This window comes from Myxocyprinus asiaticus, chromosome 36 (assembly GCF_019703515.2).
Source record: "Myxocyprinus asiaticus isolate MX2 ecotype Aquarium Trade chromosome 36, UBuf_Myxa_2, whole genome shotgun sequence".
Lineage (NCBI taxonomy): Eukaryota > Metazoa > Chordata > Actinopteri > Cypriniformes > Catostomidae > Myxocyprinus > Myxocyprinus asiaticus.
Window position 1 is genome coordinate 20,568,505 of NC_059379.1, and position 18,755 is coordinate 20,587,259.

The window sequence follows — 18,755 nt, forward strand, 5'->3', positions numbered from 1 at the left end:
GTTGGACCCCAAAGGAACTCTGAAAAAATAAAATCCCTCAATTCTAGAAAATTACTGCAGTAACTGGGCCTTACCAATAAACACGGACAAGCCTAAAGTCATAATTTTTCAAAAGAAAAATCGTCTTAAAGACAACAAATATGTTTTTACATTTGGGGGAGAAATTCTTAGCCATGTTACCAGTTAAAGTTATTTAAGTCTGACAATCTCGGCTTCTGGACAGTTTGACATGGTTGTAAAGGACCTAACAGACATAATTCGTAAGGCATTTTACAGTGTAAGAAAAATATTATTCAAATTTAACTCCCCAATCAAACTGTGGCTGAAAATATTTGACAGTGTCATCAAACCCATCCTTCTGTATGGCAGTGAAATCTAGGGACCCAAATATAAACTACATTATGATTACTGGGACAAAAGTTCAATTAAAACTTTCCACTTCAAATTTGGTATAAACATCCTGGGAGTTCAAAGAGGTCCTTCTAACCTGGGCTGCAGGGCAGAACTGGGCAGATTCCCTCTCTTGACTGACATTCAAAAGAGAGCCAGTAAATTCTGGTTCCACCTATCAGACTCTTCCTCAGAAAATCACCATCATTGTGCGTTTATACACAGAGCAGCACACCCAGAGAGTGACCCTTTACAGTACTTAGTGGACAAGCACCAGCTAAATGTATCAATTCAGGCAGGCAAAATTAAAACAAATACAAAACACAACTCGAGAAGAATATATTCATCATTGGCAAAGAAAACTCAAAGAAATAAACAAATGAGCCTATTTCCAAAAAATCATATCTGACCAAAATTAAAGACTACCGTCACAGGAAGCTTCTGATGAAGTATCGTGTGAGTGAGCACAGTCTGACTGTAGAGACGGGTCGACACAGGCAGAACTGGAGACCCAGAGATGACAGACTGTGTTCACACTGCACTCAAGGAGACATAAAGGATGAACTACACTTCCTCACTGAGTGCAATAAATATGAGACCATCAGACACACATATTTTAAATTACTGTTACTCATTGTTCTCTGTAGTTACTGTTCTTTACATTTTGTGCACTTACCTGTATGAGTATTATTATTTTATTATTTGACTTTATGTAATACATGTTTTTTTTGTTTTGTTTTTTTCTGTTTATTTGTTTTGTTTTTAGTTAATGAATGCTTTGGCAACATGGTACATTGTATATGGTCATGCCAATAAAGCTAATCTGAATTGAAGAGAGAGAGAGAGAGAGAGAGAGAGAGAGAGAGAGAGAGCGAGAGAGAGAGAGAGAGAGAGAGAGAATATTCAAAGACAAAATATTGTCATTTCAAGTGCAGCGTTAAAGTGTAGTGAGTCAGTAGAGCAGAAACATCAACATTACAATTTATTTATGAAAAAGTTCATTACCATCAAATATTTACATGCAGCCATTTATGTGCAATAACAGTATGCAATATTGCATAAATGCATTCTTGTGATTTATAGAGTCACTGGAATAAACTGATGTGCTTATTAATACAGTAACTAACATACAAATATGCAATCTATAAAATAGAATAACAATGACTTAAACAAAACAAGCTCTCGAATCAATGTTATTAACTGTATCACATGGGATGATTCTAATAAGCAGTGAATGGTTAAATAAATGTAAAAAAAAATACACAACGTCTGTCATCAAACTGCCCAGAAAAAAAATGCTGCAGAATAAGATTGTTACTATGAAAACAGAAAAGGAAATGCACAAATACATAACATTGCATGCAACTGAAAACAGGTAAAAATATAAGCTTCAATATAAATGTATTTGCAATTTCAAAACAAGTAAAAAAAAAAAAAAAAAAAAAAAGAATACATACAGTAAACCCTCAAAGCAGGACTTCTCTGCGTGTCTACATACAAAACCTTGTTTCCTTCCACATGCGCCATACACAGTCTGAAAATGCTATAACTGAGTTTGATGCTCAGCTGAACTTTGCCAGCCACTTTTTAAGCAATGAATGTAAGACTAGACATCTGGGACCCCCTGGATTTTTCTCTAAAACAAAAACAAGACTTCTGGAGACTTCCTTAGACTAAATTGCCCTCTCTCTCTAAATCACACACAGCAGTAAGCTTATGCTAAAAACTGGCCCAGATTAAACCAGGAGAATGGAAATACTTATTTTTCATCAGTATCAAAGCCATTGTTCACCCAAAAACACATTCTGACATTATTTACTCACATGTCATTCCAAACCTGTATGACTCTTTTTCTTCTGTAAAACAAGCAAGGAACAGTTAGGCAGAATGTTAGCCTCAGCCACCATTTACTTTCATTGTATGTAAAGAGCAGCGCAAACATTGTTTTCAATTCTTCTTCGCTTGTGTTCAACATAAAAAAAGATGTCGTATGTGATTTGGAACGACCTGAGGGTGATTTAGTGATGGCTATACCTTTAAGTGTCATATCATCATTTCTTATGTTTGAGGGGAAATAAAAACATTTGAGTATTTCTAAATTTGTTCTTTTGTTCAATTTCTCTCTGCTGCCTATAGTCACACACTAATGATTCACTCTAATTTGTTTAAAACATGGACATTATTTACACCATCTTTCCTTTCTCATAAACAGACTGACATGTCAGTACAGTAAGTGTTTGTACACTGTACATGAGGCTGCATGTGAAAGTTCCCATCCAAATTAAAGCAGCTAGAAAGGAAAGAAATAGACCTATACAATCTCTATTCCCCTCTATTCTACTTATTTTAACCCTCTTTTTATTTGTACAATAGAGAGTCATTGTGGCAATCTGATTGATAAAACCTGCAAAAACATGTTTTTAAGTGGCCGGTCCAAGTCAATAAAAGCAATATAGAACAGATCCAAAACCTTGGTAACTCAATTATTCTGTAAAGAGAGAGAGGACATGAAAAACTGGGTGAAAACAAAGAGACAGTAAAAGGGAAAGTGATAGCACTGAATTGGACACAGATAGATTTAGAGAAGAGAAAGTTAACAATAGTGACTGACAGAAAGAAAAAGTGGGATAGAGAGATGGCCAAATAAAGATAAACTTGATTCCACATGCTGCAGACATCAAGCGAGGGCATGTCGATGGAAATCTGTTGTACTGAAGTCTCATTCCAGCAGTTTGAAAGGTTGCGTTAGGCTGATGAGTGTTTACCTCTCCCTAAATAAGAAACACAGGCACTGGGACAAAACAAAGTAAAACACTAAAGGAAATATACAAACTGGGAAGCAAAGTGATCAGAGGTACAGCGGTGTAATCAAGTTTGCCCCCTCCTAAACAAAAATGATGAGCATGTCTTCAAAGAGTTCTTTAATTACATTTCCTCACTAAAAAATTGGAAAACTTTACTCCAAAGGCTTATCTGTTTTTTTTTTTTTTTCAGCAATCGTCGTAATAATAGTCAACGCTGGGGATGGTACATGCAGGCCTGTTTAAATGATCGATGCTTAGAGCAATCACCACTGTCCAGGAAGCATGTCAAATGACTGCTCTTATGAACATCTTGCTTGTGCGCCTGCATAATTACATAAACTAAAAAAGTGTTTGGATCTTGTGTATTTATGCGTTTCTAAAGTAATCTAACTTGGACTGTTTAAATACTGGTTTGTGTGTTAGACAAGTGAGCAATATGCTCCACAGCCTCCGTGACCAGTTTGAGAGAGTTCAGTCAGTTGAACTCCTCTTGTCTTTTGCACACTCTCCCATAAGCCAGGAGTCTGCAGGATTTTCTCCACCAGCTCCTCAAATGCACACTGAACACCGTCCCTCGTTTTAGCACTGGCTTCTGCATGGGAAAGAGAGAGAGAGAGAGAGAGAGAGACATAATATTCAGTATAATAGTGTCCTAACCAGATGTGGCACGATAAAGTGTCATGACAAGCAACGAGCAACAGGACATTTTGTCAAATGTTGCTCTCGATTTCAGTCATTAACTCTGAATGGTCCAAAATCCTGCTCCTAATAACTGTACATAAAACATCAAATACATTGCCAGTAATTGTGCCATGTCACACAGTTGAGTGTGGACAGAGAAATTGTTTGTTGCTGGAATCACATTGTGTATGGTTAGGACCCAGTGTGAGGCAACAAACTCGGAAGAACAGGAGGACGAAGAACGCATCTATTTCGCATCTATTTTGAACTCTGAAATGTGCTGCGACCTCCTTGTTGAGCAATTGACCTTTCCAGCACATTTGTAGCCAGTGAGAGAACTACTGGCATTATCACACAGAAGTGACAGCATTTTTATCATCATCACACCAGTGAGGTTTTGCAGGACTAGTGACACACTAAATAAAAAAGAAAAGAAAAAGTTTCCTCCATGTGTTTATTACTTTATAAAATGATGCCCAACAAAATATCAAATGTTGACGGGGTATGGCGACAGCAGGAAATTCTAGAGGGAAAACACAATGGCTGCATCCGAAAACTGGAAAATACTGCCTTCGGAGGCTGTATAAGGAGGTAGGATGAAAATAGAGTGACTTTCAAACTGTTCTGAGACCAGTTTCCTTAAGAGTTACATTCATTCAAAAATGTTGTTGGTTAACCATTAACTGATTTGGCAGAAATTCAGCTGCCAATGTTTTCGGATGCAGCCAATGACAAATGTCCTTCGTCTGCCACCACAGTGCCGCTATGACTTCTGTGACTTCAAATGGGTTCTTCAATGACCCTGTCCCAGTACCCACACTTGCAGTCTTGGCAACTTGAGTGCGTGTGCACGTGACAGGAAGTAAAGTTGAAGACAGAAGTTTACATACACCTTAGCCAAATACATTTAAACTCAGTTTTTCACAATTCCTGACATTTAAACGTAGAAAACATTCCATGTCTTAAGTCAGTTAGGATCACTACTTTATTTTAAGAAATGTCAGAATAATAGGGTCAGAAGTTTACATACACTTTGTTAGCATTTGGTAGCATTGCCTTTAAATTGTTTAACTTGGGGCAAACATTTTGTGTAGCCTTCCACAAGCTTCTCACAATAAGTTGCTGGAATTTTGGCCCATTCCTCCAGACAGAACTGGTGTAACTGAGTCTGGTTTGTAGGCCTCCTTGCTCGCACATGCTTTTTCAGTTCTGCCCACACATTTTCAATCAGATTGAGGTCAGGGCTTTGTGATGGCCACTCCAATACCATGACTTTGTTGTCCTAAAGCCATTTTCCCACACCTTTGGGGGTATGCTTGGGGTCACTGTCCATTTGGAAAACTCATTTGCGACTGACCTTTAACTTCATGGCTGATGTCTTGAGATGTTGCTTCAATATATCCACATCATTTTCCTTCCTCATGATGCCATCTATTTTGTGAAGTGCACCAGTCCCTCCTGCAGCAAAAGCACCCCCATAACATGATGCTGCCACCACCATGCTTCACGGTTGGGATGGTGTTCTTCGGCTTGCAAGCCTCATCCTTTTTCTTCCAAATACAATGATGGTCATTATGGCCAAAAAGTTCAATTTTTGTTTAATCAGACCAGAGCAAATTTCTCCAAAAAGTAAGATCTTCGTCCCCATGTGCACTTGCAAATTGTAGACTGGCTTTTTTATGGCGGTTTTGGAGCACTGGCTTCTTCTTTGCTGAGCAGACTTTCAGGTTATGTCGATATAGATTGATGATTACATCATGATGGCGCCGCGGATGGCTGCCTCGGTGTGAAGCGCTTCTATTGTTTTGTTGTTTTTGTCCTGTGTTTAGTAATCTTTTTCCAGTCAGTTTTACCAGAGACGAACTACTGAACATTCGACAGCATATACCCATCAATCTTTTCCCGGATTTTGAATATTTGGACATTTTGTTTGACATTTTAGTCAGAGGAGCGGCTGTGTTGTTTAAACGCGCTATGAGACGCAGGTGAGGGAGACGAGCAGGCGTGCTGGTCAAGCTCCATCAGTGGGGCTTTCGAACAACGCTGCCGAGCATTCATCTTGCGAATCTCCGCTCTCTTCCTAACAAAACGGACGAACTACATCTCCTCACCTGCACAAACAAGGACTTTTCAACCTCTGCTGCCTTGTGCTTCACAGAAACCTGGCTGAGTGAAGCCATTCCGGACAGCGCGTTACATCTGCCGGGCTTTCAGCTGTTCAGAGTGGATCGCATCACGGAGTTAACAGGGAAAATGAGAGGCGGTGGAACATGCTTTTACATCAATGAAAGTTGGTGTACAGATTTAACAACATTAAAGAAGATGTGCTGTCCTAATTTGGAAGCGCTCTTTATTAACTGTAAGCCTTTCTACTCGCTGCGGGAGTTTTCCTCGTTTATTCTGGCGAGTGTGTATATCGCGCCAAACGCGTGTTTGAATGCTGCGTTGCAACAGCTGGCTGACCAAATCACACACACAGAACAACAATACCTGGACTCAGTTATTATTATTCTTGGGGATTTTAACAAAGCAAACCTCACATGTGAACTGCCCAAATACAAACAGCACATTACAACCCCAGCCAGAGACAGAAATATACTGGATCACTGCTACACAACAATAAAGGATGCATATCGCTCTGTTCCTAGAGCAGCTTTGGGACTATCTGATCACTGTCTGGTTCATCTTCTTCCAACCTACAGACAGAAATTAAAATCTTCTAAGCCTGTAGTAAGGACTGTAAAGAGATGGACCAACGAAGCAGAGCTGGAACTACAAGCCTGCTTTGACTGCACTGATTGGAGTGTTTTTGAGGCTGCAGCCACAGACCTGGACAAGCTCACAGATACTGTTACATCATATATCAGTTTCTGTGAGCATATGTGCACTCCTACTAGGACTTATTTAACAACGACAAACCATGGTTTACTGCGGAACTCAGGCAGCTTTGTCAGGCCAAAGAGGATGCTTACAGAGTTGGGGATAAAGTCTTGAATAATCAGGCCAGGAACACACTGAATAAGGGAATCAGAGTGGCTAAAAGAAAATACTCTGAGAAGCTGAAAAACAAGTTTTCAGCTAACGACCCTGCTTCAGTGTGGAGAGGCATGAAACAACTTATGAATTACAGGACTCCTACCCCCAGCCCTGTGGTGGACCAACAACTGGCTGACGACCTGAACGTGTTCTACTGTAGATTTGAAAGGCCCAATCTCACACCCCACACCCACTCTGACCTTCATTTCACACAAACACCAACACCTCCTGCAACCCCCCTCCTGCAACTCAACCTGCACTTAAGATCTGTGAAGATGATGTGAGCCGTGTCTTTCAAAAACAAAGGATAAGGAAAGCACAGGGCCCAGATGGCATTTCACCTGCATGTCTTAGATCCTGTGCTAACCAGCTGGCCCCCATCTTCACAGAGATCTTCAATATATCACTGGAGCTGTGTGAAGTCCCATGCTGCTTCAAATGTTCCACTATTATCCCCATCCCAAAGAAACCAAAAATCACAGGACTTAATGACTACAGACCTGTCGCCCTGACGTCTGTGGTCATGAAGTCATTTGAGAGACTAGTGTTGGTTCACCTGAAGGACATCACTGGACCCTTTCTAGATCCCCTTCAATTTTCTTATCGAGCAAACAGGTCTGTGGATGATGCTGTCAACATGGGATTGCATCATATCCTGCAACATCTGGACAGACCAGGGACATATGCAAGGATCCTTTTTGTGGACTTCAGTTCGGCTTTCAACACCATCATCCCAGCTATTCTCCGGACTAAATTACACCAACTCTCTCTTCCCATGTCTATCTGTCAGTGGATTACCAGCTTTATGACAGACAGGCAGCAGCTTGTGAGACAGGGGAAATTCACTTCCAGAACCTGTACAATCAGCACTGGTGCCCCCCAGGGATGTGTGCTCTCCCCACTACTCTTCTCCCTCTACACCAATGACTGCATCGCCAAGGACCCTCTGTCAAGCTCCTGAAGTTTGCAGACGACACCACTGTCATCGGCCTCATCCGAGATGACGATGAGTCTGCATACAGAAGGGAGGTTAAACAGCTGGCTTTCTGGTGCAGTCAAAACAACCTTGAGCTGAACACGCTCAAAACGGTGGAAATGATTGTGGACTTTAGGAGGAACCCCCCAACACTGTCCCCCCTCACCATTCTAAACAGCACTGTGGCAGCAGTGGAGTCATTCAGGTTCCTGGGCACTACCATCTCACAGGACCTGAAGTGGGAGACCCACATTGACTCCATTGCGAAAAAGGCCCAGCAGAGGTTGTACTTCCTTCGTCAGTTGAGGAAGTTCAACCTGCCACAGGCGCTGTTGATACAGTTCTACTCAGCGGTCATTGAGTCTGTCCTCTGCACTTCAAAAACTGTCTGGTTTGGTACAGCTACAAAATCAGACATCAGAAGACTACAAAGGACAGTTCGGACTGCTGAGAGGATTATTGGTTGCCCCCTGCCCCCCTTCAAGAACTATACACTTCCAGAGTGAGGAAAAAGGCTGGAAAAATCACTCTGGACCACACTCACCCTGCCCACTACCTTTTTGAACTGTTGCCTTCTGGCTGACGCTTCAGAGCTCTGAGCACCAGAACCATCAGGCACAGGAACAGTTTTTTTCCCCCAGGCTATCCATCTCATGAACAGTTAAAACTGCCCCTTTGAGCAATAATTAATGTGCAATACACAGCTTAGTCTTTTTATATTATCCAACACATCCTACCTCTTCTGCCATTACATTCCCTTGCACTGTACATAACCGATTTGTATTTAGATTTGCACTACGTATGTGTATGTATGTGTGTATGTATGTATGTATGTAGTATGTAAATGTATGTACATATATTCATATGTGTGTATATGTGTATATATGTGTATGTGTGTGCGTGTATGTGTGTGTATATGTATGTATATGTATGTATGTGTGTATGTATGTATATACACTACCGGTCAAAAGTTTTGAAACACTTATTCTTTATTATAATTTTTTTTCACATTTAAGAATAATAGTAAAGTATTTAAAACTATGGAATAACATAAATGGAACTATGGGAATTATGTTGTGACTAAACAAAATCCAAAATAAATCAAAACTGTGTTATATTTTAGCATCTTCAAAGTAGTCACCCTTTGCCTAGAATTTTCAGAAATGTACTCTTGACATTTTCTCAGCCAACTTCTTGAGGTATCACCCTGGGATGCTTTTTAAACAGTACAAAAGGAGTTCCCATCTATATGCTGGGCACTTATTGGCTGCTATTCTTTATTATTTGGTCCAAGTCATCAATTTCAAAAACTTTTTTTTTAATTAAATTTTAGATTTATAATGAAATAAATTAATATGGTGGCACAATTATATTTTTGTCTACAAAACTAATTTCAAACATTTAAGCATACGCCTTCAGATCAAAGGATTTTTAAGATCATGAGAAACATTTCGGTCAAGTGTTTCAAAACTTTTGACCGGTAGTTGTGGGACCCGCTAGCTGATCCCACAAAAGCTCAATGGGGTTAAGATCCATAACACTCTTTTCCAGTTTCTTTGCCCACTCTAACCTTTTCTTTTTGCTTTTCTGTTTCAAAAGTGGCTTTTTCTTTGCAATTCTTCCCATAAGGCCTGTACCCCTCAGTCTTCTCTTTACTGTTGTATATGAAACTGGTGTTGAGTGGGTAGAATTCAATGAAGCTGTCAGCTGAGGACATGTGAGACGTCTATTTCTCAAACTAGAGACTCTGATGTACTTATCCTCTTGTTTAGTTGTACATTTGGTCCTTCCACATCTCTTTCTGTCCTTGTTAGAGCCAGTTGTCCTTTGTCTTTGAAGACTATAGTGTACACCTTTGTATGAAATCTTCAGTTTTTTGGCAATTTCAAGCATTGTATAGCCTTCATTCTTCAAAACAATGATTGACTGATGAGTTTCTAGAGAAAGCTGTTTCTTTTTTGCCATTTCTGACCTAATATTGACCTTAAGACATGGCAGTCTATTGCATACAGTGGCAACTCAAAAACAAACACAAAGACAATGTTTGATATAATGGCAAGTGATTTTCTAGTACCAAATTAGCAATTAACATGATTACTCAAGGATAAGGTGTTGGAGTGATGGCTGCTGGATATGGGGCCTGTCTAGATCTTATCAAAAATGTATTTTTTCAAATAGTGATGATGCTGTTTCTTACATCAGTAATGTCCTGACTATACTTTGTGATCAGTTGAATGCCACTTTGGTGAATTAAAGTACCAATTTCCTTCCAAAACAGCAAAATCTGTACATTATTCCAAACTTTTGGCCGGCAGTGTATATTTATTTTTGTATATATTAATATATTCAACATAAAGTGCAATATAACGTTTACAACTGTTTGGGATGACTTAATAGCAGCATAATAATTATTTATGTGTATATTCCTTCTCGCCCAATAATCACCTTATTTTGTTTGTTCTTGCCTAATACTACTGATGATTTTGGTAATTTATCAGCCAGTGTGGCATGCAATATACGGTCTAGTAAATGTTGTTTTAAAATAAAAATTTATTAACTACTACCATGGTTTCTTTCTCATTTTTATGTATTTAAAATATCCGTTTTAATACTTTTTATTTGTTGTATAAACCACATACTGATAAGTTGTGTAAAGCAGTCTATAAGCCAAAGTATATAATTTAAATGGTTTGTATTAGTAACTATTAATGGATCACACAGGTTTATAGAACAATTTATTTTATTAAGTTTTAAGCAGTGTATTGAGAAACAAAGTAGAAAGAAATTGCTTATATTTCATATTTTGCAGCAATTATGGATGACGCAGTTTTACAGATAAACCTTTCTTTAATGTGCAAAGTATTGAAAATCAAAATGAATAAAAATAATTAACTTTTACAATTATTTTCACACAATAAAACATTATAAAAAATTAACTTACATATTTTCTACAGCACAATACACTTCCAACAACCAGTAGTGTATTAATAAATGAAAAGATGGGTAAAATTTTCAGTTATTTATTATTTTAAGCAGGCTATAACAGTCACCGCTACCAAAAACAATCAGTCTTCAGCTGAGAGAAAAGACAAAAACAGCTGTCACAACCAGCACCAACATCGCGGCCAAAACACCAGAAATACGTAAGACAAGTGGGTAAGTAGGCAAGACCAAAATCGCAAGTAGGGTTATTGGGACAGGGCCAAAGTCACCATCCGATGCATCCTCGATATTTTGACCTGATCAAGAACACTACTGGGTTATTTTATGCATTCTCTGTACTTGCGTTTTTGAGTATTGTAATGCTAATTCGGCAGTGGATGAATACGTCGAACGAGTACACGAGAACGTAAGAACACATAAGAACTCACATTGAGAAACAGCCACAGTCTACAGAAGTTATGTACAGACAAACGCTTTTATGCAAGCTTGATTTTGTGCGTTGCTGAGTTTCGAAATGTCAGACTGCATTTCATAATGAAATGTAAGTATGCGTTGCATTCTCTGCATTACTGCATTAGCCACTAAAGTGACTGTCATGACGGACTAAGAGTTTGAAGATAATCTTGCTGAGCAAGCTGGCATGTTAATAGCAAGCTACCTGAATAATAACACATCTGATTTAATGGCACAGACATTTCAGTGCAACTCTATTGTCCCATTGAGTACTGAGTTTTTTTCCACTACAAAAACGCAAGAGCACACCTAAGTACTGCATGTTCAACGAGACTGCACGCTCGCAATGCAATGGCAAAGAAAAAGTACCTGCATTTGTGTGTTGTGTGTTTTATGTTTCAGGCCTAACAGTGTACATACAGTACAGAACAACTAGAAACAACTAGACCTCAACCTAAATGCAATAAGGAAGTATGACTACACAATACGATGATAAAAAAAAAGTCTTCAAGTAACAACAGGCTGCAAAAATGACAATCCATTACTCCAAGTATCCACACAGTGAAAAAAAACACTTGGCCTTGTGAAGACTTTCAGAAGAAAGGAAAAGGTAATAGGAAATATTAAATCTGAAGAAAGCAGAAAATAGAAGCATTGGCCTGCAGTGGACGAGCTGCAGGCATGTTGTCCATCTGCACATTTCATTTGGTGTGATGGCTTCGCGGCTAATTCAGACAGATCGCTGCTTACATACCCACTCATGAGGCACGTCACATGACTTACAAACCAAATCCACAGTGCACAAGAATGCAGGACGTCACCCACGAATACATATACAGTACTGGTACTATTAAACAAGCTCAAATGAGAAAGTAATTGGACCTATTGTAAAGTCTGACTTGAATTTGCTGTCATAATAAATGAATGCTCAAGTTGAACAAATAATCCATCTTTCAATTAAATAACATAATGATTGTTTTTAGCAAATGGGCCTAAGTTTTTAAAAATAGTAGCCTGTGTGTATTATGGCAGTTGAATAAACTAGCTTACGTCAAAGGTCTGATTTTTCCATGGGTGAAGGTGACGAACCTTGAAATGAAATATGGGAACACAAAAACTCAAACCCAAGTAAAAGGATTCTCATTTTAGGCTCTGAAATAAGAGGGTTACAAGCAGTTCTAACAGAACAACCCAATGCAACTCACCTATGAAAAGCATGGAATGTTTTCTAGCAAATTTCAGGCCCTCGTCTCGCTCTAGTTCACGGTCTTCCTGCATAAAAAGAGAGAAAATGACTCTAAATGACTGCCCTGAGAAACGACTTAGACGATCAGATGATTTGTCATTAGAGTTACAAAAACAGGATGATTCTTCCATGCTTAAACCAGCATTTTGTATTTAACAAAAAGTACTATTATTGTGAAGAGACATATGGAGTAATGCAAAAGATGTATGAGAAATAGCAAATATAGACCAGATCTGTCCATCAGGCTTTAGGAACTGGGTGCAGTCAGGTGTTATAAAGGGATAGTTTGCCCAAAAATTTAAAAATTCTGTCTTCATTTACTCACCCTCATGTTGTTCCAAACCCCTTCTTTCTTAAGCAGAACAAAAAAGAAGTTATCAAGCAGAATGTCCAAGCTGCTCTTTTCCATCTAATGAAAGTCAATGGTGACCACGGCTGGTACCAACCCACTTTCATTATATAGAAAAGAGCAACTTGGACATTCTGCTAAATATCATATATTTTCATTTTTGTGAGAACTATTCCTTTAAATATACTGTATGAGTGTGAATGCAATGACTAAAAAAAAGTGTGTGCGTAGAAAGGAACTTACCTTATCTATTTTGTTTCCTACTAGCATCTTGACATGGTCATTTCTCGTACAATACGTCTCCAGTTCATTCAACCAATTATCCAGCTTAGCAAATGTCTCTCGCCTAGTGACGTCATACACTAAAAGACACAACATATTACAATATATTCGAGAGTAACACATTAGAATACATTTTTAATACACAATTCCAGTTTACCATAGAATATCCCATGGTATTATAACATCACTGGTCTAATATTATGCTGGTTGCATAAACATATTGGATTAGCAATGCCCTGACGTGATTGTGAAAGACATAGGTCTTTCATAGTTGCGAAACGTGTTTTACTCGTTTACCCAGTATGACACCTTGAGCTCCTCTGTAGTAACTTGGTGTTAATGTTCGAAACCGTTCCTGGCCTGCTGTGTCCTGTAAACACAAATCACAAACACTGCATTAGCATTATTAAAGTCTGATTAAAGACTTTAAATGGAAGTAAAATGGTGTGCATAAATGTAAGAATGAATATTATGAATTAACAAGACATGCATTTTTTTAAATAATAATAATAAATAAAAAAAAAAAACACTCAGAATTGCCTTCCTTGCAGAAAAAAGAAAAATAATGAAAGGATCAACACTGTCATCTTCTGGTATTTTAGTGAAACACAGACAGAAGCGTTATAAAGGGCTACTGCATCTTTCCCATGCAGTAATCTCCAAACTATGACCTGACTGTCCAGGAAATGGTATGAGTGTAACTAACAAAATAAATAAATAAATAACTTTCCAAGAAACAAACCAGCTCTGCTCTAAACTCTATATAAGAAAAGGGAAAAACATAGTTGGTTCCTCACCCAGATTGCTAGCTTTGCTTTGTTTCCATCCACAGCAATGTTTTTCACCTTGAAATCTACACCTTAATGGGAAACAAATTAGATGTTTTAGAACATATATACCATATGCATATATACAAGATATCCTTTTAAATCAGATTCAGAATATTCCTAATAACAGTGGTACATTATTTATTCTTTCTTTTATTTCTAAGACTAGCAAATGTTAACAGGCAGGTTAACTATTCATAATGATTCAAAAGAACTCTATGGAAATACATTCTAGATGTTTTATGAGGATTATGGTAAAACCATATATACAGTCATTTTCGATAGCCCCAGATAATTGTCAGGCAACAATCCCAGAGCACCTAAATTCAGAAAATCCTGAATTTACAACTAAATAGGGAATTGTGGGTCTATTATGTACAGATAAAAACAAAATAGGATGACTCAACCACCTGTCTCATCACTCAACAGAGCCACACCACTTACAAACGTAAGTGATTTACATCCCATAAAGAAAAATATAGAAAATAAAGTATGTGTAAAGATGACACGGGAAGACTAATGGAATAAATCTCTCAGCACTCTGTGAATGAAAGAGCGGGAGGCATAGATTATCCTGAATTTCAGCACAGCACTGACAGATTTACCAGAGGAAACCTATGAAGGAGATCTGGACTTGTTTAGTTTGGACTTATGGGCTTTGAGAAGAATATAGCGGTCAAGCCAACTCTCCGCATGCACATCAACTATATAGTAAGTCGCCATCAAGAATGAGGAAGAATTTTGCCTGTGATGTCCACATGAAACCTCCATTGCAAAGACACTAAAATATATTTATAGCTGTGAAACAGGATTTGACATAGATGCATGTATTTTTCAATACATTTAATTTAGACTAACCTTTGGGTGTCCAGAATGTCAACAATACCAAAGCTACTTTTCCATTAAAACTGGCACTAGAGCAGCAATGCGTGACTAATTTTGGCCTTATTTTGTGGTGTAATTTTTTTTAAATCTCTTTTCATTACATTACTAAGAGACACAATAACACACACTAAGTAGGCTAACCATGAAGCACCACACACTCATAAGTAGCATATCTCTAAATAGATAGATGGATGGATGGAAGTCAGAAGTTTACATACACCTTAGCCAAATACATTTAAACTCAGTTTTTCACAATTCCTGACATTTAATTGTAGAAAACAATTCCCTGTTTTAGGTCAGTTAGGATCACTACTTTATTTTAAGAATGTGAAATATCAGAATAATAGCAGAGAGAATGATATATTTCAGCTTTTATTTCTTTCATCGCATTCCCAGTGGGTCAGAAGTTTACATACAATTGGTTAGTATTTGGTAGCATTGCCTTTAAATTGTTTAACTTGGGTCAAACATTTTGGGTAGCTTTCCACAAGCTACTCATAAGTTGCTAGAATTTTGGCCCATTCCTCCAGACAGAACTGGTGTAACTGGGTCAGGTTTGTAGGCCTCCTTGCTTGCACATGCTTTTTCAGTTCTGCCCACAAATTTTCTATCGGATTGACGTCAGGGCTTTGTGATGGCCACTCCAATACCTTGACTTTGTTGTCCTTAAGCCATTTTGCCACAACTTTGGAGGTATGCTTGGGGTCATTGTCCATTTGGAAGACCCATTTGCGACTGAGCTTTAAATTCATGGCTGATGTCTTGAGATGTTGCTTCAATATATCCACATAATTTTCCTTCCTCATGATGCCATCTATTTTGTGAAGTCCACCAGTCCCTCCTGCAGCAAAGCACCCCCACAACATGATGCTGCCACCCCCATGCTTCACGGTTGGGATGGTGTTCTTCAGTTTGCAAGCCTCACCCTTTTTCCTCCAAACATAACGAAGGTCATTATGGCCAAACAGTTCATTTTTTTGTTTCATTAGGCCAGAGAACATTTGTCCAAAAAGTAAGATCTTTGTCCCCATGTGCACTTGCAAACTGTAGTCTGGCTTTATGGCAGTTTTGGAGCAGTGGCTTCTTCCTTGCTGAGCAGCCTTTCAGGTTATTTCCATATAGGACTCGTTTTACTGTGGATATAGATACTTGTCCACCTGTTTCCTACAGCATCTTCACAAGGTCCTTTGCTGTTGTTCTGGGATTGATTTGCACTTTTCGCATCAAACTCCGTTCATCTCTAGGAGACAGAATGCTTCTCCTTCCTGAGTGGTATGATGGCTGCGTGGTCCCATGGTGTTTATACTTGCGTATTATTGTTTGTACAAATGAACGTGGTACATTCAGGCATTTGGAAATTGCTCCCAAGGATAAACCAGACTTGTGGAGGTCCACAGTTTGTTTTCTGAGGTCTTGGCTGATTTCTTTTGCTTTTCCCATGATGTAAAGCAAAGTAGCACTGAGTTTGAAGGTAGGCCTTAAACTACATCCACAGGTACCCCTCCAATTCAGTACATCTACTATCAGAAGCTAATTGGCTAATTGTCTAAAGGCATGACATCATTTTCTGGAATTTTCCAAACTGCTTAAAGGCACAGTTATCAAATCAAATCAAATCAAATCACTTTATTGTCACAGCCATATACACAAGTGCAATGGTGTGTGAAATTCTTGGGTGCAGTTCCGATCAACATAGCAGTCGTGACAGTGATGAGACATATACCAATTTACAATAACATCAAATTAACACAGCACAATTGAAACGTCTGATATACACATAATTACACACAACAATATACAAATAATAACATACACTGTACAGTATACAATATGCACTATTCTTATTGAATACGCACATTATCTTAGTGTATGTAAACTTATGACCCACTGGAATTGTGATATAGTCAATTAAAAGTGAAACAATCTGTCTGTAAACAATTGTTGGAAAAATAGATGTCCTAAACGACTTGCCAAAACTATAGTTTGATAATATTAAATCTGTAGAATGGTTAAAAATTAGTTTTAATGAGTTCAACCTAAGTGTATGTAAACTTCTGACTTCAACTGTAGATAGACAGACAGATAGATAGATAGATAGACAGACACAGAGACAGACAGACAGACAGATAGATAGATAGATAGATAGATAGATAGATAGATAGATGGATGGATGATGTATTTTGGCTATCTAGACTTACCAATGGTTGCACCAATTTCTGGATCAAATGTATCATCTGTAAATCTCAAAAGAAGACTGAAAGAGAGGAAGGGAAAATAGGAAAGAGTAAGGCTGTTATAAGCATCTATAAAGCATTAAAAAGAGAAAGACTATTTTCCATCTTAGTACAAAACTACAACACCGTCATCATGTCTCTTGATCTCAGGTAAATGTTTACCATTACAGGTGTGGCATCTTTGTGCAAAACATTTCTAAATTATTCTGCCCCGAAATTATTGGTCAATTATTCCCAAGCATTCAGTACATTATGGGAGTTTGAGATCAATAGATGAATTCTTATAATATTGTTATTTATTTGAGTTGATGGTATTATGTTATGACAACTTGAGTGATCTAATGTGATCATTAACAGTAATACAGACATATCAAGGAACATTGAAGGAATAAAACACATGTAGTTCTATCTAAAATAACATTTTAAAGGCGCAGAATGTTTTAATAAACAGATCTTGCAGTGTGCGTTGTTGATGTTCTCTCAACTGACATCTGTAGACTTGAACTTGAGTCTCATACCTGGATTTGCCCACTCCGCTCTCTCCAATAATCAGTACTTTCAGGGTGGTAAGAATATCCTCATTCATCTTTACCGGGTGATTACCGGGTGATGTCACTATTTTCAAATAATGTATGTATAAAATTAAAATGTAAAGAAACTTCTACTTAAGGGCAAAACTATGCTCTCTTCCTCGTTAAAGACGCTTGCTGTGGATAAACAAGGTTTTAGAGGTTCTGCCCTCTAGTGGTTTAAAGAGACATGACAGTCTTTTTTCAGGAATATGTTTGGTCTAATTGCAGACATTTGAACAATGACACCGGGACACTTGCGCTTGAACTGAATTACACGGGGAAGGGTTAAAATAGGAGAATAATTATTACTCTCGTTGTCTTCAGGGGTACCAAAGCGTAGAGTATACTGGCTAAATATTCAAAGTCTTAATCTAATAAAATAATAGGTTTATGAATAATCTTTATTTCAAATCCAAACATGAACTGAAAAAGTGAGAGCGAAATTTTAAAGGGAAAGTTCATCCCTCATTTTTTACTCACCCTCATGCCATCCCAGATGTGCATTACTTTCTTTCTTCTGCAGAGCACAAATGAAGATTTTTAGAATAGCATTTCATCTCTGTAGGTCCATACAATGCAAGTGAATGGTGACCAAAACTTTTAAGCTTCAAAAAGCACATAAAGGCAGCAGCATTAAAGTAATCACTAAGGTATTTTTTGGTGATTCACATTCTTCGTGCATATTGACACATACTGGGCAGGGAGTAGAATTTATAGTGAAAAATACTTTTTTATTGATTTATTGATCTGTTTCTTGCCCACACCTATCATATCATGTCTGAACACATGGATTTAACCACTGGAGTCGTATGGATTACTTTTATGCTTCCTTTATGTACTTTTGGAGCTTCAAAGTTCCGGCCACCATTCACTTGCATTGAATGGACAAACAGAGCTGAAATATTCTTTAAATAATCTTCGTTTGTGTTCAGCATAAGAAGAAAGAAAGTCATACTCATCTGGGATGGCATGAGCACGAGTAAATGATGAGGGAATTTTCATTTTTGGGTGAACTATACCTTTAAATTCAGACAGAACAATGATTTTGTTTTACCAGTATCCACAAGAGGTCGCCAG

The 18,755-nt window shown here is 38.1% G+C and overlaps 1 protein-coding gene across 1 annotated transcript; it reads right to left on the bottom strand.

Annotated features, from left to right (window-relative positions):
• Positions 1 to 1,359: 1,359 nt before the first annotated feature.
• Positions 1,360 to 17,827, bottom strand: LOC127427256 (ras-related protein Rab-18-like). The gene is made up of 7 exons (XM_051674736.1): positions 17,625 to 17,827; positions 17,071 to 17,126; positions 13,958 to 14,019; positions 13,458 to 13,530; positions 13,122 to 13,240; positions 12,489 to 12,555; positions 1,360 to 3,786 (listed from the first exon to the last, which is right to left on the bottom strand). The coding sequence occupies exons 1-7, from the start codon at positions 17,690 to 17,692 to the stop codon at positions 3,614 to 3,616; spliced, it is 618 nt and encodes a 205-aa protein (XP_051530696.1). The 5' UTR covers positions 17,693 to 17,827; the 3' UTR covers positions 1,360 to 3,613.
• Positions 17,828 to 18,755: the final 928 nt, after the last annotated feature.